General features: G+C 43.1%; 1 protein-coding gene across 1 annotated transcript in view; it reads left to right on the forward strand.

Annotated features, from left to right (window-relative positions):
• The window catches only part of slc6a15 (solute carrier family 6 member 15), a gene marked incomplete at its 3' end in the record, with an annotated part of 64,808 nt that overhangs the window by 16,171 nt on the left and 28,482 nt on the right, over positions 1-20,155 (forward strand). The window contains exons 3-5 of the mRNA XM_080736063.1: positions 6,653-6,810; positions 7,479-7,605; positions 10,714-10,895. Of these exons, the coding sequence (XP_080592189.1) occupies positions 6,653-6,810; positions 7,479-7,605; positions 10,714-10,895 (467 nt within the window). The remainder of the gene's footprint in view (positions 1-6,652; positions 6,811-7,478; positions 7,606-10,713; positions 10,896-20,155) is intronic.

Consider the following 20,155-nt stretch of genomic DNA (forward strand, 5'->3'; position numbering starts at 1 on the left):
AATCCTAGGCCTAAATGGGTTAAGTCATTCTGCATGTGTGAAGTGTCAGCACCTCTTCAATACTCATGCAATAATAATGTTACCAATACCTATGATAATGAAACAGGAAATAAGAAAAGCCACATCCGCTGAGCAAAGGCTTCCCTTTTCCTCTCACACTAACATCATGTGTCTGCTCTGCTGGCAGCCATTTGGCTCATGTGCACTCTGTACCCTCGGATGCAGGCAGTGGTGAAAGTGGTTTGAAATTCTTGCCGGAACTGTCGCGCGGCCGGAAAAAAATTGGGAGGCTCTAACCCCCCAAAACCCCTGAAATGCATAGAAAACTTCATTTTGGCACAGTTAGACACACAATAAAAACACTACAGGTCCTACACCTGAATTAGGCAACGGCATTACACTTACTGTAACATGAAATATGATTGAAATCCTAAAGGAAATATCTATAATAAGCCTCTTCATATTGTTCATTGTTCCATACGGAAGGGTAAGCAGTAGGGCTAGCAGAATCACCTAAGATAAGATAAGATGTACAACAACATTTTGTTTAGTATATCCACATAAACACATACAGTAGCAGCATCAACAAAGAAAGAAATGCTGATAGAGCAACATTATTCTATCCTAGTCAAGTCACCATATCCTGCTCTCTTATTTGTTGTCTCCCCAGGCCCCCACACACATGTAAAGCATGTTTGAAAGCTCTATATGAATTCCAGATAATATAATATATTATTATTAATATTATTATAACCGGTTATCTAAAGTAACTAAGTACATTTACTAAAGTACTGTATTTAAGTACAGGTTTTAAGTGTAGCCTAGCCCAGAGCCCTAGAATGGAGAGTTGCGTCACTCCCGTTCACTTCATGGGGCCAGGTCTTCTACGCACACATCTATTGGCGTATAGTGACAAACGGCCAACCGGAAGTTTACAAAATGCATTGAAGTCTATGAGGTGTAAAGTGACAATGAACCATGTGACCAGCGCTGTTTCTGACCCCGCGGTGACACCACTCTCTGATTATACTGCTCTGGCCTAGCCTACTTTACTGGAGTATTTCCAATACTTAAGCTAGATGCAGAATAGAATCATTTTGGTCTATTCTGCATCACCATGGCAGGCACAGTGCCACAGACACGACGAGTCTCTCCTAGAGATGGGATTTATGGCTCTTTGAAGTGAGCCGGATCTCTGGGATCCGTTCCTTTCAAAGAGCCGTTCAAAAGACTAGCTCATTCGAAGGAACGGCTCCCTACTGTGAACCGAATCATATCGTTCATTTCAAAGAGCCGTTCAAACGACTCGATTCGTTCACGAACGTCCCACATCTCCCCGCTCCGTGTCAAACACTGAAACAAACAGAAGCGATTACACTGACCTACACAAACCCACGGAAATAATTTAGAAGCACTTTATCAGAAAATATAGTCTAACTAGTAACACTTGTGTAGCCTACTGTATGTTAATCTGACTTTAGTATAGGCTATTGTTTTCTTCCTGGACGTGTGTTTGTGGCAGGTTATATAACATGGGATTTTGACAGCTGGCTTCTCCTTTTCTTAACGGAACGCCGTTCCGGCCCCAAATGTTTTAACGGAACGGGGGTTCCGGCCGTTCCGGTTCACTTTCACCACTGGATGCAGGGGTGTCACACCAAATTCTGGGACCGTACAGAGGATCCACTGCGGGTTATTCATAGGGGGACCCATTTAGATTTTGTCATTTAACTATTGAAATATAGCAGATATACAAGCTCACAGTGCTGCACTGAGTGCCGCACTGCGAGCTTGTAGATCTTCATTTTTTTTTTCTTTTTTTTATCCCACAATTTTTTAACCCATTTTCACCCAGTGCCAATTGCCTATGTAATCCTGGGCTCTGCTCTCCCTCTGCCGTGCCTGGGGAGACAACGGACTGACCTCATGCTTCCTTCTATGCATGAGGAGTCCAAGTTGCTTCTTTTCACCTGACAGTGGGGATTTCCCTGGTTTGAACGTAGCACGTGGAAGGAACAGGTTATTCCAACCAGTTCCTTTTCCATTATAGAAACCAGGATTACTGCATGTTTTTTGTGAGGGTATCAACCCTAGGAGACACAGGGAGAACATGCAAACTCCACACAGAAAGGCCCTTTCGCCAACCCCACCTGTGGTGTGGGCGCTGATGACGCGGAGGGAGGAACACGCCCCCAATGCAATTTTTGAAAAATCGTGAAAATGTGAATGCAAGAATATTTCAAATCCCTCTAAGGTTTTTTGAAAAACCTATGTTTCTATGTCAGTGGTGCTCAAACCTTTTCATGTGAAGGACCCCCAAAATGATATTTAGTTCCAGGGACACCCCAGAAGTAAAAAATGTTTGCTTAAAAAAATACATAGGTATATTCAAAGATTTGCCCACATTTCACGACTTTAAAAAAATAGCAGATCTACAAGCTCGCGGCGTGGCACAGCTAATATAAAATAATTAAGGCCCCTCTACTTTGGGCCCTAGTAGTAACTCAGTCCCACTTCCCCCTCCCTTGTGACGCCCGTGCTCAGATGCCACCAGACTATCAGAAGCACCCATGCCCACTCTGTCTTCTAATATGCCACGCTGTAATGGTTTAACGTCTTTCGTCTCTTACTCATTCACCCCCCAAGCTGTAATTGCACAGAGGAATGGCTCTGCTGCGGTCCACTGTAATTTGGTTAATTTTAGACTGCAGTGTCTTTCCTGGTTTCCAGAATTGTTTGATTGCACCACACACCATGAGAGGCGTAGTGGATAGAGAGCATATGCAATTAAACAGACTGTGTGTGTGAGAGAAAGAGAGACAGATAGTCCATGGGCCATACGAGATGTCGGTATCCGAAAGGTGGCAAAGGTTACAGTGCATTTTTGAAAAGCTCTATATCTGTAGATTATATTTTGGTATGATAACCCTTTCTGAGACACAGCTAAAATGGTGTTATCAGCTGCTAGAGTTGGTGTCCCATTAACTTTACTATACAGGGGGGAAAAAAGCAAAAAATGAATCTGCTTTAAGTAGCATATGAGGGGTCAAACTAGGGGTTTTTCATGATTCTGAATCCATTGCAAGCATCTGTTTTGCACGAAAAACATTCCTTGGGCTAAACATGGCCCCACAAGACTATGATTTAGTGATGAAAAGTGATGAGTCATCACTTTTCACACTTTTGTGGGGGCCGTTTTAGCCTAAGGAATGTTTTTCGTGCAAAACAGATGCTTGCAATGGATTCAGAATCATGACAAACCCATAGTTTGACCCCTCATATGCTACTTAAAGCAGATTCATTTTTTGCTTTTTTCCCCCCTGTAGCCTATAGCAAAGTTAATGGGACACCAACTCTGGCTGATAACACACATTTAGCTATGTCTCAGAAAGGGTTATCATACCAAAATATAATATACAGATATAGAGCTTTTCAAAAATGCATGGTAACCTTTTCCACCTTTCGGATACCGAGAGAGAGAGAGAGAGAGAGAGAGAGAGAGAGAGAGAGAGAGAGAGAGAGAGAAAGTGGATGTTCTGTGATTGTTTCCAGGAAGCCGCATTGATCACAATCTGATGTTGAGCTTTGCGTACCTTGTCTTGCTTTGAACAAGTTGCAGTAATGTACTGTTTAGCATGATTTTATGACATGAATATAATATAGAATAGTTGAATCATATTTATATTTCTGAGAATTACTGGAAGATTGGCCTAGGTGGAAGCGAATGTGTCCATGTGTTAAAAGGGGGTCATTTAATAGCATTTATTTTATTGAGACAGATAGTATGAATGTCAACAAGGAGGTGTGTATAAATCCTCAGTGTTAATGATCATGAATTGCTTAAAATGTGTTTTTCATATTTTGATTTTGCACTGTTGTTTGTCCAGTTGTCTGAGTGTTGAACGATTATGGACCACAAGATGCGTCTGCGGTCGTGGACACTCCTGGGGCCTCGCCCTTGCTGCAAGCCTTTGGCTTTTTTGTGTCTTGAGATACATATATGTCACGGTTAGATAGAGAAACAGTCAGATCGAGAAACGGAGCACTCGTCGTGCGGCGCGGGGCGGAACAAGCGGTCGCTTTGAGCCACAACAACGTAGCATCGGCAGGAATGATAGCGCCTCACCCCACGGAGGTTAGGGTTAGGGTTAGGGTTAGGCATAGTTTTACTGAGGTTAAGGTTAGGGTTAGGGTTAGAGTAAGGCATAGTAAGCTAATGGCTAAACACTGCCGAGCTAGGCTAGTAAATAAAGAAAGAGTCGCAAACGAGTGACGTCAGCGCCTACACTAGTGAATGGCTGTTGTCGCCATCTGGTGGTGATTGGTGTGTGGTGAACGACAAAACAAGCGCTCTTACCACGATCTGACTGAGTTACCCAAACTGACTGTAACATATACATACCAAGGGTCTTCAACAGGGCGTCCGGCACTGCTTCTTTTTATATTAAAGGGGAAGACCACCCATTTTCAATATTGAACTATGTCATTAATATACCTTAGAGGAGTTAAAAGTTCCTCCTCTTCTGTGTTGCCTAGAACTGGAGGATTGATTTGGGGGTTTGTATTGTAAATCACAACTTGATGACATCACACATTGTACTTTACAAATACAAACCCCAAAATCAATCCTCCAGTTCTAGGCAACACAGAAGAGGGGGAACTTTTTTTCTTTATTTCCACACAACTCCTCTAAGGTATATTAATGACATAGTTCAATATTGAAAATGGGTGGTCTTCCCCTTTAACCACTTGAACCCTAGTGTCCATATTCTGTGAACTTTAGCAAAACATAGCAGATCTACAAGCTCACAACGCCTCGCAACACGAGGCGTTGTGAGCTTGTAGATCGGGGACTTCTGGCAAAGAGCTTTGGTGTACGAAGTACAGAGTGAAAGGTCAACTTTATAGTGTATTGGCGGTTCAAATGGTTAAATATCCGAAAACAAATTGACATGAATCCAAAATACGCTGATGAGTGTGCTGTCAAACAATGAAACTGAAAAGGTTGTGGGGGTCCCTGCTTCATCTCTCTATCATCAACTAAGGGGTCCTTAGCCTGAAAACGTTGAAGACCCCTGCTCTATACTTATACGACACATGTAGAGTACACACTAGCATGATTAGATCATAACCCAGCCAGGCTGCATGTGGGCCTTAGCATTGGGTCAATGTGCCAGATTCTTGGATCCATACTGTATGTGCCCTGGTTTCCCACCACCGAAGTATGATGTTGTAAGAGTTGAGGCATTACCTCGCAACGTGAGGCGTTGTGACCATGTAGATCTGCTATTTTCATAATTTCTGCCTCTAATATTTGACAATTTGGCCAATGTTTAATTTGTCATTTTAGAGGTACAGTATTAGAGGTAAGTCCTTAAACTGTCACTTTAGAAATGTGCAGATAGCCTCTATACACTTACGTTTTATGCTGGTTACTGTTGAGTGAGAAAACAATGTTGTACATTAAGTTAAACATCTGGGGACCCCGCTGGGGTCCCAACCCACAGGTTGAGAACCACTGCTTTACAATGTGCATTACATTCACCCATACACACACATTCCCCCTCTGATGGCAGACGAGACCAACAAAACGATTATTTTAGTAAATAATCAAATATGCTGCAATAGCAAATTCAACTTTCAAATTCCCCATGTTTCTCATTATAAAATAGTAAGATTCCAAATTTTTGCTGTGGTCATCATTACCACTGTGATCAATGCAGTGGTGAGGGAAATGTGTTGTCGACATTTTTACATTCATTGCAGTGGTTAGCGCTTCGCCTCACAGCTAGAAGGTCCTGGGTTCGTTTCCCGCCGGGGGACGCTGTGGGTGCTGGGGGCGTGTTTCTCCCTCCGCGTCATCAGCACCCACACCCTAGGTGGGGTCGGCGATAGGGCCTTTCTGTGTGGAGTTTGCATGTTCTCCCCGTGTCTCATAGGGTTGATACCCTCACAAAAACATGCAGTAATCCTGGTCTCAATAATGCCTCCCCCTGGCCAGCCGGGGCGCTTGATAGAGGGGAAAGGAACTGGTTGGAATAACGTGTTCCTTCCACGTGCTACGTCCATCCCGGGGAAATCCCCCCTGTCAGGTGAAAAGAAACAACTTGGACTACTCTCATGCATTGAAGGAAGCATGAGGTCAGTCCGTTGTCTCCCCAGGCGCGGCAGAGGGAGAGCAGAGCCCAGGATTACATAGGCAATTGGCACTGGGTGAAAAAGGGTTGCAAAATCGTGGGATAAAAATTATAAAAAAAAAAAAAAAAAGAATAAACTAGTGAAAACAGCAGATCTACAAGCACACAACACCTCGCATCGCGAGGCGTTGTGTGCTTGTAGATCGGCTGTTTTCACTAGTTTTGTGCGACAGAGGTCTCTGCCTGACAGTGACGATATTTGAATGATTATGTTGTGAGGAAAACGTTGAGATAATAGCCATTTTGGTTAGAACTGACTGAAAATAACTTTGTACTTTTTAAAAGGATACTAAATATTTTTTCAAGTGTCCAAATAAATTCCAAATATTATCAACTTATCTCGCGGCACCCCTGGACTGCCATCATGGCACCCCAGGGTGCCCCGTCACCCACTTTGAAAACCCCTGCTGTACATATGTACTGTAACTCATTGAGTGTACCGTGTCACTGGACAGGAGCGTACCTGGTGCCCTATCTGATCCTGCTGATCCTGATCGGTATCCCCCTGTTCTTCCTGGAGCTGGCTGTGGGCCAGAGGATCCGCAGAGGCAGTATTGGCGTCTGGAACTTCATCAGCCCTCGTCTGGGGGGCATTGGCTTCGCCAGCTGTGTGGTGAGTACAACACGACATGGTTACAAGGACCCCCGTTTGATATGATTTCATCTCTGGGACCCTAGCCTCGGGATCCAGACTTTTCAAGAAAGAAAAGCAGGGACGTGCTGGCCATTGGGGAAAGCGGGCCAACTCCCGAACGGCCGGTTCATTCCCGGCCGGTCCAGCCCGGCCATTAGGAAGAAAAAATAAATGTCGGCCTTCGTTCCATTTTGGGGGCTTACAAAGTAAATCGTCACTGTCGGGCAGAAACCTTGTATCTCCAAGTTTCGAATTTGTAAATTTTTTCGCAAAGCAAAGCCCGGCTTCATCATACAAGGCCGTCGCACAAAAGTAGTGAAAACAGCAGATCTACAAGCACCGGTCTGGGCCAAGATGCCAGGGACGAATTTATGCCCCCTGGGCTTATTGCTTTCATTTATACCGGACGGATATGGAGTATGAACCAGTAGGCTCATTTTCAGCCATGGGGTGGTGTTTCTGACTGTAGGTATACACTTTGACTGAATGCTCTGAAGCGTTCCAAGAAACCACAACCACAACAACAACAACAACAACAACAACACAAACACAGTGCCAGTATCTTGATATAAAGTTTAGGTTTCCTCTCATCCTTTTGATCCAAATCCTGTTCTCATGTGGCTGACGTTGTGCTGTCCTTCCTGCAGGTGTGTTTCTTTGTGGCGCTCTACTACAATGTGATCATTAGCTGGAGTTTCTTCTACTTCTCCCAGTCGTTCCAGCAACCTCTGCCATGGCATGAATGTCCACTCATAAAGAACAAGACCAGTACATGTAAGACGCACCAGAAGAGAATGAGGAGTGTGTGTGCAGGGGCGTCACAAGGGGTAGGAAAGTGGGACTGAGTTACTGGGGCCCAAGGTGGAGGGGCCCTAGTAACTTTATCTATTGAAAAATAGCAGATATACAAGCTCGCAGCGCGGCACCGAGTGCCGCGCTGCGAGCTTGTAGATCTGCTATTTTTGAAAAGTTGTGAAAATGTGTGAAAATCTTTGAATATATGTATTTTTTAAGCGAACATTTCTAACTCAAATTTTGCTTCTGGGGGTCCCTGGAACTAAATATTTTGAGATCAGGATCCATGGCCAAATACATATCATCTTGGGGGTCCTTGACATAGGTTTCTTGCACACATTTTCACGATTTTTCAAAAATAGCAGATATACAAGCTCGCAGCGCGGTGAGCTTGTATATCTGCTATTGTGTGTGTGTGTGTGTGTGTGCGTGCGTGTGCGTGTGTGAGTGCCTGTGCCTGCGTGCGTGCGCAGATGTACTTTTCTGTGTGAGTTAGGGGGGTACTCTGTACTTTGCAAATGTTTTTGTCCTTCAGTGTGAAGCACTTTGAGTTTACTTTCGAATTAAACATGAAATGAACACAAATATTATAGCCACATTATGCAAATTTACCACATGAACCCTGGTGTCCCTATTCTGGGTATTCCATAATAGGCAGATCTACAAGCTCACAAGTTGTGAGCTTTAGGAAAACAAGGATGGGCCAAGTCAGTCCGTATAAGTGATTTAAAGTGGTTAATATTACGCACGTTTTCAAAATGCATATTAACCAGTCTCAGAGAACACTTATTCTGTATAGCCTATAATCATCCTTAATTCCTACCTTAGCTCGTAATTGTGATTCATTGTCTCCACCAGCCGAAGGCATGGGGGAGAGTATGTTTTCCCCTTCGTCCGTCCGTGCGTCCGTCCGTGCGTCCGTGCGTCCGTGCGTCCTCGCAGTTTGTGTGCACCTAATCTCAGTCGACGTTGGCCCGGTCGCTGCCAAAGTGAGCACACACATTCCCTGGATGCCAATCTAGAACCTCTGCCCTAAATTTTTCAAATGGGCCTTTTCTAGCGCCACCTAGTGGCCGATGTTCGCAAAACACATTTCTGTGCACTACTCCTACAGATTTTGTCCAAAAATCCTACAAATCGATAGGCAGTATCTCGACAGTCATGTGATCGATCTGTCCAATTTTGCATATTCCATCCTGATTGGCTAAGATTGGCTTCCAAAGTTTGTAGGATTGAGCCGTTTAGAACAAAATGCCTCAAATCCCAAACGCAAAGTGCAATTATCATGAAATCGCACACACACGTTCCCACTAGGCCGAGGAATAAATGCCACTTAATTATTTTTGAATCAGCCTCATGGTGGCGCTATAACAGGCCGATTTGTGGTTTTACCTATAACTCCACCGATCAGTTTCAAACTTTGTAAGCGCACTCCCTAGAGGCTAAGGATAAACCTTTGCCCTGCATTTTTCACATTAGCCTTTTATAGCGCCACCTTTGGGCCGACTTATGTAAAACACATTTTTGGATATTACTCCTTCAGATTTTCTCCAAAAATCACGCAAATCGGTACACAGTATCTCTATAGTCATGTGATCAAGTCCGATCGGTCTGATATTTCATATTCCATCCTGATTGGCTAATATTGGCTTCCAAAGTTTGCAGGATTGCTCCGTTTTTGAACAAAATGCCTCAAATCATCAACGCAGCTTGCGATTACTGTGAAATTTGCCACACATATTCCCACTAGGTCAAGGAACAAATGCTACCTTTTTCACATTGGCCTGTTATAGCGCCACCAGCAGGTAGACTTTAGCAAAACACATTTTTGGAACACAATGCTTCAAATCATGCATGCAGCGTCCGATTGCCATGAAAGCTCTAAGGTGAAGAACATATGCCACCCTTTTTACATTGGCCTATTATACAGTAGTACACCAGGACGCCTTGCCTGGTGGAGACCTGTGCTCGGAAGAGCACTGCTTCTAGTTATTTATGGATTTCCCAGTTTGTAATTTCAACTGTCCTTCTGTTTTAACCATGAAGCACTTTGGGAACCATTTGTATGCTTGCTACAGTAAAATTAGTATGAAAAAAGGTGATCCACTGACTCCTAGGGCTGTCACAATTATTACATAATCGTCTAATCGCAATTATTTGAAGTAATCACGATTATTTTGCATAATCGTCATAATCGTTTCCATGTTGAGAAAATGTTAATATAGTTTCAAACACTTTTAAAAAGAAAATACAGAAATAACAGATCTACAAGCTCAGAAATAACAGATCTACAAGCTCACAACGTGTCGCATCGCGACGCGTTGTGAGCTTGTAGATCGGCTATTTCCACTATCAATGTTATTTTTTAAGTATAAAGTTGTAAAATATGCCTGTCATTTCTTTGTATATATTTAGGTTATGTGTCATATCTACCATGTGCAACTTCAAAGCCTACAAGCCAAACAAAAATGTAATAAAAAAAAAAAACACAATTAAATCGTTGATCGCAATTATTTGAGCGACAATTAATCGTCATGTAAAATGTCTAGTGGTGTCCAACGATTAAATACTTTAACTGCGATTAATCGCATGATTTATGTAGTTAGTCGCGCGATTAATCGCAAATAAGTCATCAGCTTTTATCAGGTCACAATGTAACTTAGAGGGATACCTTTCAAGTCTTTTGTGGCCCTATTAACTTGGGAGTGTAAATATTTGCTGGATTTATGCAAAAGTATGTTAATCTTTTATTCTAAATCAATTAAAAACCTGAATAAATCATAATGGTATTGCATTAAACAGACTTCAGCTGATGGGTATAAGGATCTGCTAAATGATTACTGTTGTGTCCACATTTATGCTTTAATTATACTTTGTATTTTTTGTTACATCAACAGGGATGGACCTTGTAGCCAATATAGCCGATATTGTAGTAATGTTTGTAAATATGCGATTAATTGCGATTAAAATAATTAATCGCGATTAACATAACGGTGAGTTAATTGCGATTAATTTAGTTAACTCGGACAGCACTAAAAATGTCACATTGTGACAGCCCTACTGACTCCTGCCATGTTGTACCTTTAGATGTGGTTCCAGAGTGTGAGAAGAGCTCGGCCACCACGTATTACTGGTACCGCGAGGCCTTGGACATCTCCAACAGCATCTCTGAGGGTGGCGGTCTCAACTGGAAGATGACACTCTGCCTGCTGGCTGCCTGGTCCATGGTCTGCCTCGCCATGATCAAGGGAATCCAGTCCTCGGGGAAGGTGAGTAACATGAGACTCGTAAGACTTTTCAACCTTTAACCCATTTAGAACGGGTACACATTTTGTGTATCATTATTTTATGCTTTAACTATTGAAAAAACAGCAGATATACAAGCTCACAGCGCGGCACCGAGTGCCGCGCTGCGAGCTTGTAGATCTGCTATTTTTGAAAAATCGTTGAAATTTGAATTTTGACCCGCTTCTATATGTGTCTTTTGAATCCTTCTAAGATTTTTCTATGTCAGCAATCTGGCCAGCCATCGTCAAAGAAAAGGTCCTTTTCACTTAACCGGAGCTCAGTTAGTCTGTTCTTGAGAGACTACTATGTCAGTGTTTCTCAAACCTTTTCATGTGAAGGACCCCCAAAATGATATTTATTTGGCCACGGACCCCCATCTCGAAATATTTAGTTCCAGGGACCACCCAGAAGCAAAATTTGAGTTACAAACGTTCGCTTTAAAAAGATTTGCACACATTTTCACGACTTTTTCAAAAATAGCAGATCTACAAGCTCGCAGCGCGGCACTCGGTGCCGCGCTGTGAGCTTGTATATCTGCTATTTTTCACTGGTTAAAGCATTCAATAATTCTAGGCCTAAAAAAGTTGGGATTTGCTCTTAGTTGAGTGGTAGATGTTTTGTTTCCCACGGGAGACCTGAGTGCCGGGTGTCCAATCTCAATTATTACAATTTACAATTTAGGGCAAGGGTCTTCAACAGGGGGTCCGGGATCCCTAAGGGGTCCTCAGAGTTACTACAGGGGTTCCTCCAAATCTTTATGGGCTTCATAGAAAGTGTTTTACCGAAACCTTTTTATTCTCCTTTTTTATATTAACCACCCGAACTCTAGTGTCCATATCTGAGAACTTTAGCCAAAAATAGCAGATTCTACAAGCTCACAACGCCTTGTGATGCGAGGCGTTGTGAGCTTGTAGATCGGCTGTTTTCGGCAAAGAGCTTTGGTGTAGAGGAGAAAAAGAGCAGACTAAGTACAGAGTGAAAAGTCAAGTTTATTAAGTATTGACGGTTCAAGTGGTTAATATCTGAAAACACAAATTGACACAAATCCAAAATACACTGATGATTGTGCTGTCAATGGAATCTATGAACAGGTTGTGGGGGGTCACCACCCCCTGCTTCATCTCTCTCTCAAATAAGGGGTCCTTGGTCTGAAAACGTTGAAGACCCTTGATTTAGGGGTTTACACACATTGTTTATGTTGAACAGCAGCAATCATATCACATATCTACTACCGTGCAATGGCAAGACAATGGTACCCATGCTTGTTCCTCTGGATGTACCCTCTATCTTCTACACCCATCTAATAGATGACCCTCTGAATGAGTTCATGGTGTGTCGATACTACGCTGTGTGACTACTGTAATGTTAGCTGATTCATTTCTCTAATGATATGATGCCTGGAAGCTCATGTGATCGCTCAGATTTCTATCTGAGCTTACTTTTGACCAAGATTAGTGGAGCAGAGTTGACAGTAGCGTGACTAGCATCCGGATGGATTAACCCGCAGGCTAAAGGCTTGCATTTGCTTGCAAACTCACCCTACTTCCCTTTTTTTTTCCCTGGTCATCTTTATCCTTCCACGTTTTCTTATTTCACATGACAAGCATTAGTTGGTGCACTTCCAAAGCCCAGAGTCAAGGTTGTGTTAATTGGTGAACTGCCGGCAGTTATAATCTTTACAAAGCTCGCTGTGACAGTGAAATTACAGTAGATCTTTGGTGTTAACCCATGCTCTGAAGCATGAATTGGGTAAAAAAAAAAAAGTATTTAACCACCTTTCACAGTATTATTACTGCTGCTATCCCAGTGTCCTCACTGTTTAAAAGATGTGTTACCACATCTACAAGTGTAATCACACCAGAGAACTGGGATACGTATACTGTACTGTGCATCACATTATGAATCTGATCTCAGTTACAACTTCCTTCCTGAAATTGTACGCCCCTCTTGTGTTACATATTACAGTATGGTCTGATTGCCATGATTAAAATGCATTAATAACATTTGCACATCATGTTCCTGCCAAACTATATATATTCATCTAATTTAACCACAAACTCAGAATGTGCATGAGTTCTCTCATATGAGGTTGGTTAGTTTACTAATGGGAAAAAGTAATGCCAAATTCCACTTGTAACCACAAGTCAAGTTCGTCAACCCATTGAAAGTAATAGTGAAAACCTCCCAAGATGGCACCACCAGTCCATTGAACTCCATTGAACGGTTCCTCAAGCTATATAGCCCAGTCGGTAGAGCAGGCCAGGGGTGGGCAATTATTTTTTCCATGGGTTCACATGAACAACAGAAAATATTGTGGAGAACCAGGCCAAAAGGCAGTGCTCCCCACAAGATGTGTTCCCCGCAAACTATAAACACACGGCTTTACCTCCGACTTCAGTAAATAAATACAGTATTTTCTGGACTATAAGGCGCACCTGACTATAAGGCGCACTGTCAATGAATGGTCTATTTTCAAACTGTTTTCATATATAAGGCGCACCTGACTATAAGGCGCACATAATAGACGCTACCGTTGCGTTATGCATCAAACAGATGGAGCTGTGCTAAAGGGAATGTCAATGTCAATGAATGATCCATATATAAGGCGCACTGGACTATAAGGCGCACTGTAGTTTTTTGAGAAAATTAAAGGCTTTTAAGTGCGCCTTATAGTCCGGAAAATACGGTACTTACAGTCCAATTTTTGTTGAATACCCGGCACTCGGCATCGACTTTTCTTTTTTTAGCCACTTTAGCCATTTTTGGGTTAGGTAAGGCAGGTCGTCTTGACTTGTGACCAGTCTGACCACCTGCTTGTTATTGAGACAACCATTCAATGATCACACACACGTGCTGATGTACGCATTGCGTCCATATGTACGTGAATACAAAACTTCAAAATAAGAGAAATGCAGCTTTAGTCCATGTATGAGGTAAAATTAGAAAATGTGTTTATTTTGTAATTTGCCATTAACCCTACAAGGGCCGGTCAGAATGAACCAAATAAGGGCTGCATACGGCCCCCGGGGCGCACAATGCCCAGGTCTTGCGGTAGAGGCTTTCCTACAGGACATGTCTGCTGTCTGCTAGCCGGCCCCCTCTAAATGAGCGTTTCTCATTTGATCCAGGCATTGTCACTTTGTTCAGTTCTTATCCCAACAGCTGTCTGGCGCTGGCTTGGCTCCATTGAACCCTTGTCTTCTGCTGTGCTCATGCTTTCACCACAGTGGACACAGACAAAACAAGATGGATGCCTGCGTCTCCAGCAGTTGTGCTTTAATCTTGGTCCAGTGCCACGGTGATGTGCAGACACACAGTCTCCCGCCACACACGAACCTCCTGCCATGCCCTAGCTGCCGCCTAGTGTGAAATCTCACTGATAGGCACCACAGTCATCATCATTATCATTATCTCCATAACTGCCATGCTGTCAAGGTTCATTGTGCCGAGGGAAGGAAAATACATATAAATTATATTCAGCTGTCTGAATGTCCTTCCCTTTATTGGGATTATGGGATTATGTGTCTTCTTTATTATACAAAGTAAAATCCCCAGTCTTGACAACCATTTGGGATTTCTACTTTTTCTTTTTACAATTCGAACTAACATTGAGTATTTTACTGTGTATTATGACATAATGAAATAATGTACAAGTGTGCAGCCTACTCCTGTAATAAAATGAACAGATTAGCAGTGGTGTAAAAGTAATTTACATTTACTCAAGTACATTACTTACATTTTTACTTTACATGGAGTATTTAGAATTTCCAATACTTTTACTTCTACTCCACTACATCTCAGATCCAAATATTGTACTTCACTACATTTATTTGAGAACTTTAGTTACTAGTTACTTTGAAGATGTACATTATAATATAACCACTTTAGCTCTATTTTTCACATTTTGATGCCGACACTTTCATACTTTTACTCAAGTACATTTTAAATTCCGGACTTAAAGCCATACTGTGTAAGTTGCCCAACTAGTGGTCATTAGCCCTATAGCAAACCGCGGTCGCGTCCGCGTCTTTCGTCCGTTTTTCGTACCTTCAGACCCCCGCGTCTGCCTCCACCTCGCTGAGATCTATCTTTTAAGGGGTCCCTTGTTCCTGTGCGTTCAGTAATTCCAGAGATACGGACTCCTTCACCCTGCCTGGTAGGCGAAATTACCTAGAGAAGGGATGGTACAAACGGGCGACAACAAATATGGCTGCCATAGCGACCCCACTTCAAGATGCGCTGTGATTGGCCGGCAGTTGTATAACCCTCGCTGTGATTGGCCGGTAGTGTGATGACGCAATTTTGGCGCGAGATCCGGTCCACGGCAAGGATCTCAGTTTACATATAGAGAAGGCTTTACAGGCTGAAATTCACGGCGCGGATCTTCTAAAACTTTTGTGATTTAATAGTTAGGAGAATTTTAAGATTTGTTTTATAAAAAAAGTTACATAGTACAACTTTAAATTCCGGAATCCCCAGTGTTAACATCCATTTGGGATTTCTTCTTTCTTTTCTGTTCCAACTCAAACTAACTAAACTAACTTTGAGTATTTTACTGTGTGTATTATGAATTCATGAAATAATTTACAAATGTGTCTGACAAACCCTATAGTAGCTACTCCTGCAGTAAAGTGAACCGATTAGCCCATCACTCGTGCAGAAAGACAAAAGCCACCCAGGCTGGTGGTTAGTTGTACTGTAAAGGCCAGATGGACCTCTACCAGCCAGCCTTTCTGTCTACATGGCCTTTTCAGTTGGCAGAGTGGAAGCAGAAGTGAACTTTTTTTTCTCTCACTTCACCGAAGGGGCCAGTGGTGTCTAATGCCTTTGAAGCTTAATCAGAGCTGTGCCATTCAAAAGAATATTAATGGCCTATCCACCCATGCTCACAAAAGCCTCTTCCATGGAATATCCCTACTGTGATCTGCATTCTCTTCTCTCCCAATGCTCTGTATGGGTGGCTGTGAAACCAACCGTTTTTTTCTTTTTTTTTTTCTTTTTGGTTGCCATGGTTCCGCGCACTCTTTTTCTTGGCTTGATTTGTCAAGAATGTGGTGAAAAGAAGACATTTTTGGTTTATGGCCGTGAGAGAGAAAAACCAATCACGCTGGCACATGGTTGAAACAACCTGTTATGCTTAAATGAAAGACCATCACAAATTCCTCAGTAGGTTAAGTTATATTGCACAGACATATCAATAGTTATGTAAGATGAGTACAGTGGCACATGATTAAATCAGTAAGATTTTCATTGTGAGTTATTGTCTATATTCTATAATCTCTGCAAAAGCCATCTTGAAAATGTTGTATCATTTGTTACAGAGATAACAGTGTAATTCTCAGTACATGACCTTAGCAAAGATAACATGCTATCTAATGCCAAAAATAAAAATAGCTTTTATAGCTTGTTGGAGAGAAGCTGCAGAGGAACAGATAACTACTTATCAGTCTTCTTAGCCTTGTTTTGACCAAGGTTGTGTTGTTCTTAATTATGTTATGAGGTTTTTCAGACATGGAATACACATGTTCAGTCCCAGGATAGAGAAAGAAATCACACCTAGTGTGAAGTGAGTGGTGCTATTTATGAGTTTTAAGCGTTTTAATACCAAGGCTTTTGGTATTACTGAAAAGGTTACAGGAAAAAAGTTGATTGAACTTAATGGAATTTTGGGTTTACAGGAAAAAGTCCACTGAATTAACTGCTCAAATCTGCTGCAAAAATCTGATATGATGATTTGATATGGGGCATGTTAAACATTGTGTAAGTCCTTTCAAGGTGGGGAAGGAAGCCTATGCTATGGCCAGACCACTGAGCGAAAAACCCAGTTGAATTTGAGTGATCCTGCGCTGGCCATCCCCGGAACAATAAAGGCTCGGCCGCCTCTCCAATTATAGTAGTAAGATTAGACGATGCTTGAGACTGATTGATTGATCATGAGATTTAATTTTCATTTCAGGTTGAGCATCAATCCCTGAATAAACAACATTCACTGGAGCAATGGCAATTAATCATGGAATTTTAAACTGAAAAATCCAACCCGGCACAGAATTTTCATGTCACGTTGCTCCCACATTCTTAACTGTTCTGCTGCCCTTGACGACGCTCACCGTCAGTGAAAGGGTTAATACCATGGCGCCGTTGACGGCGAGGACTGTCAAGCTTACTGTATATACAGTAAAGATATTATTACTTACTGTACGTCGCTCCGGTCCCGCCCGCATCGGTAATGTCCGCGATTTGTTTACAACGCACGTCGGGCGTGCACACGAAGTTAACGTCCTCCATAGTAAATCCATTGAGAGGCCCATAAAGAGCCTTCATTTTCTCCAAAAGGGACATTCTTATACAAAGGATGGTCTCCACTCTCCATACTGTTACACAAAAGCTGGGCGCAGCCATGTTCTCTTCTGGGCTCACACTGTCATGTGACTAGATGACGTAATCGTTGCCGTCAAGTGATAATCCAAAAAAACAAAAACAACCCCCTTCCGGCCCTTCAAAATAATAGCGGCAGCCTATGGAGGAAACGGCGTGGCACCGAGGCACCAAGCAAACCTTCAGATTAAGAGGCAGTAGTTGTGTTAACCAGGTTCATCTGGATTTGTGAATATGAACAAGGCTCTATATACCTATCTAGGGTCTGGGACAGCTGATCCCTGCTCTCTGCCATGACGCACCCAGGGGCGTCACAAGGGGGGGGGGGGGGGGGGGGGGGGAGTGGGACTGAGTTACTAGGGCCCAAGGTGGAGGGGCCCTAGTAACTTTAGCTATTGAAAAATAGCAGATATACAAGCTCACAGCGCGGCACCGAGTGCCGCGCTGCGAGCTTGTAGATCTGCTATTTTTGAAAAGTCGTGGAAATGTGTCCCTGGAACTGAATATTTTGAGATGGGGGTCCGTGACCAAATACATATCATCTTGGGGGTCCTTGACATGAAAAGGTTTGAGCACCGCTGACATGGAAACATAGGTTTCTTGCACACGTTTTCACATTTTTTCAAAAATAGCAGATCTACAAGCTCACAGCGCGGCACCGCTTGTATATCTGCTATTTTTCAATAGTTAACATTCATGGGGGGCCCGGAGTTAATCCTTGTACCCAGGGCCCAGAATTTGGTGTGACGCCCCCCTGGACGCACCCATCCTTACCCGCCCCGCTGGCATGATCCATCATCCAAAACCAGGTTGCTGCGTTGCCACGAGCTCGTCCAGAATAGCACAGAGATTGCGTCAGATTGCAGAACAGTTACAGCAGACCGACATGACAATACTAGTCTGTGATATCACTGAGATTGAGCAAAACATTGTTTAGGTTGTTCAATGGCTCGGACACCTTTTCTGCTTTTAGAAGTTTAGCAGTACATGCATGATTGCGACCGAAGGTCGCAGTTTAGTATGTGAAACAGCACATGCTGACTCTGTCTGTCTGTCTGTCTGTCTGTCTGTCTGTCTGTCTGTACGTGTACACTTTTTTACGGTCTATGGGTTTGGTTTACGGTCACACTTTGACATCACTGTGATGTCATGGGAACCACTCTTACAGAATCCCTTTTATGCTCATATATGGGGATCCCTGATGTCATCAATATTAAGCCCACATCTAACAGGACTTCATATGGGATGCCCATATATGGAGGAAGACAGTCCATATCTGTGTGGCTGGTTCAGAACTTCAGACAGGGATCTCCATGTATGGGCATAAAAGACACAATGTTAAGCTTTTCAAAGACCACATCAGGAACACCACATCTGAATCATCAGCTCTGCTCATGATGACTCAACCCCTAAACATCCCCCATCGTCTGAATCCACACCCCGTTACCAAAGCCCATAAACCCTCTTGTCAGAGAGTGTCAGTGTGTGTGAGTGGGGGTGGGTTGACTCACCCCCCCCCCCCCCCCCCCCCCCCCCGCCCCCGCTCCTCCTATGTCTTACAATGCCACCTCACCAACCCAGGAGAGATCCTGAGATAATACTCCATAGCAGTGTGCATAAAGAAATGAGGCCCACTGTCAAGCTGTAGCACAGTAATGGGACAAAAGTAAGTGCTTGTGTGGGCTCTGCTAGTGATGTGAGCATCACAAAGGGGGTGGGGAGTTACTAGGGCCCAAGGTGGAGGGGCCCTAGTAACTTTAGCTATTGAAAAATAGCAGATATACAAGCTCACAGTGCGGCACCGAGTGCCGCGCTGCGAGCTTGTAGATCTGCTATTTCTTTAAAGTCGTGAAAATGTGTGCAAATCTTTGTAACTCAAATTTTGCTTCTGGGGGGGTCCCTGGAACTAGATATTTTGAGATGGGGTCCGTGGCCAAATACATATCATCTTGGGGGTCACTGACATGGAAACATAGGTTTATTATATTGCACACATTTTCACAATTTTTCAAAAATAGCAGATCTACAAGCTCACCGCGCGGCGAGCTTGTAGATCTGCTATTTCTTTAAAGTCGTGAAAATGTGTGCAAATCTTTGTAACTCAAATTTTGCTTCTGGGGGGTCCCTGGAACTAGATATTTTGAGATGGGGGTCCGTGGCCAAATACATATCATCTTGGGGGTCACTGACATGGAAACATAGGTTTATTATATTGCACACATTTTCACAATTTTTCAAAAATAGCAGATCTACAAGCTCACCGCGCGGCACTCGGTGCCGCGCTGTGAGCTTGTATATCTGCTATTTTTCAATAGTTAACAATCATGGGGGGCCCGCAGTGAATCCTTGTACCCAGGGCCCAGAATTTGGTGTGACGCCCCTGGATGTGAGTGACACCGTTTTCATGGTCGAAAAAGGGCCCTCCACTCCAATCACTACTATAACGAACAAGAACTACTGAACTATAATAACTGCTATAACTATTAAACATAACTTTCTGTATAATATAACTGTATCGTTCAATTTGCAACTTAGGCATTTAGCAGATGCTCTCAATCCAGAGTTTACAGTAAGCAGGTAAATACGAGGTAATGCGTCAAATGCATAGAAATGGTAATCTGGGATCATAGGTAAACCAAGAACCCATCATCAGTCTAAACAGTATCATATATATTAAAGTACATTGATTTGAAACTATACACACTAAAGGATGTCAGGTCTAAACAGGGACGTGCTGGCCATTGGGAAAAGCGGGACAACTCCCGGACGGCCGGTTCATTCCTGGCCGGTCCAGGCCGGCCCATTCCTGGCCGGTCCAGGCCGGCCATTAGGAAAAAATTAAAAATTAAATGTCGGCCTTCGTTCC

The sequence above is a fragment of the Nannobrachium achirus genome (genome assembly GCF_963921795.1).
Source record: "Nannobrachium achirus genome assembly, chromosome: 11".
NCBI classification, from domain to species: domain Eukaryota; kingdom Metazoa; phylum Chordata; class Actinopteri; order Myctophiformes; family Myctophidae; genus Nannobrachium; species Nannobrachium achirus.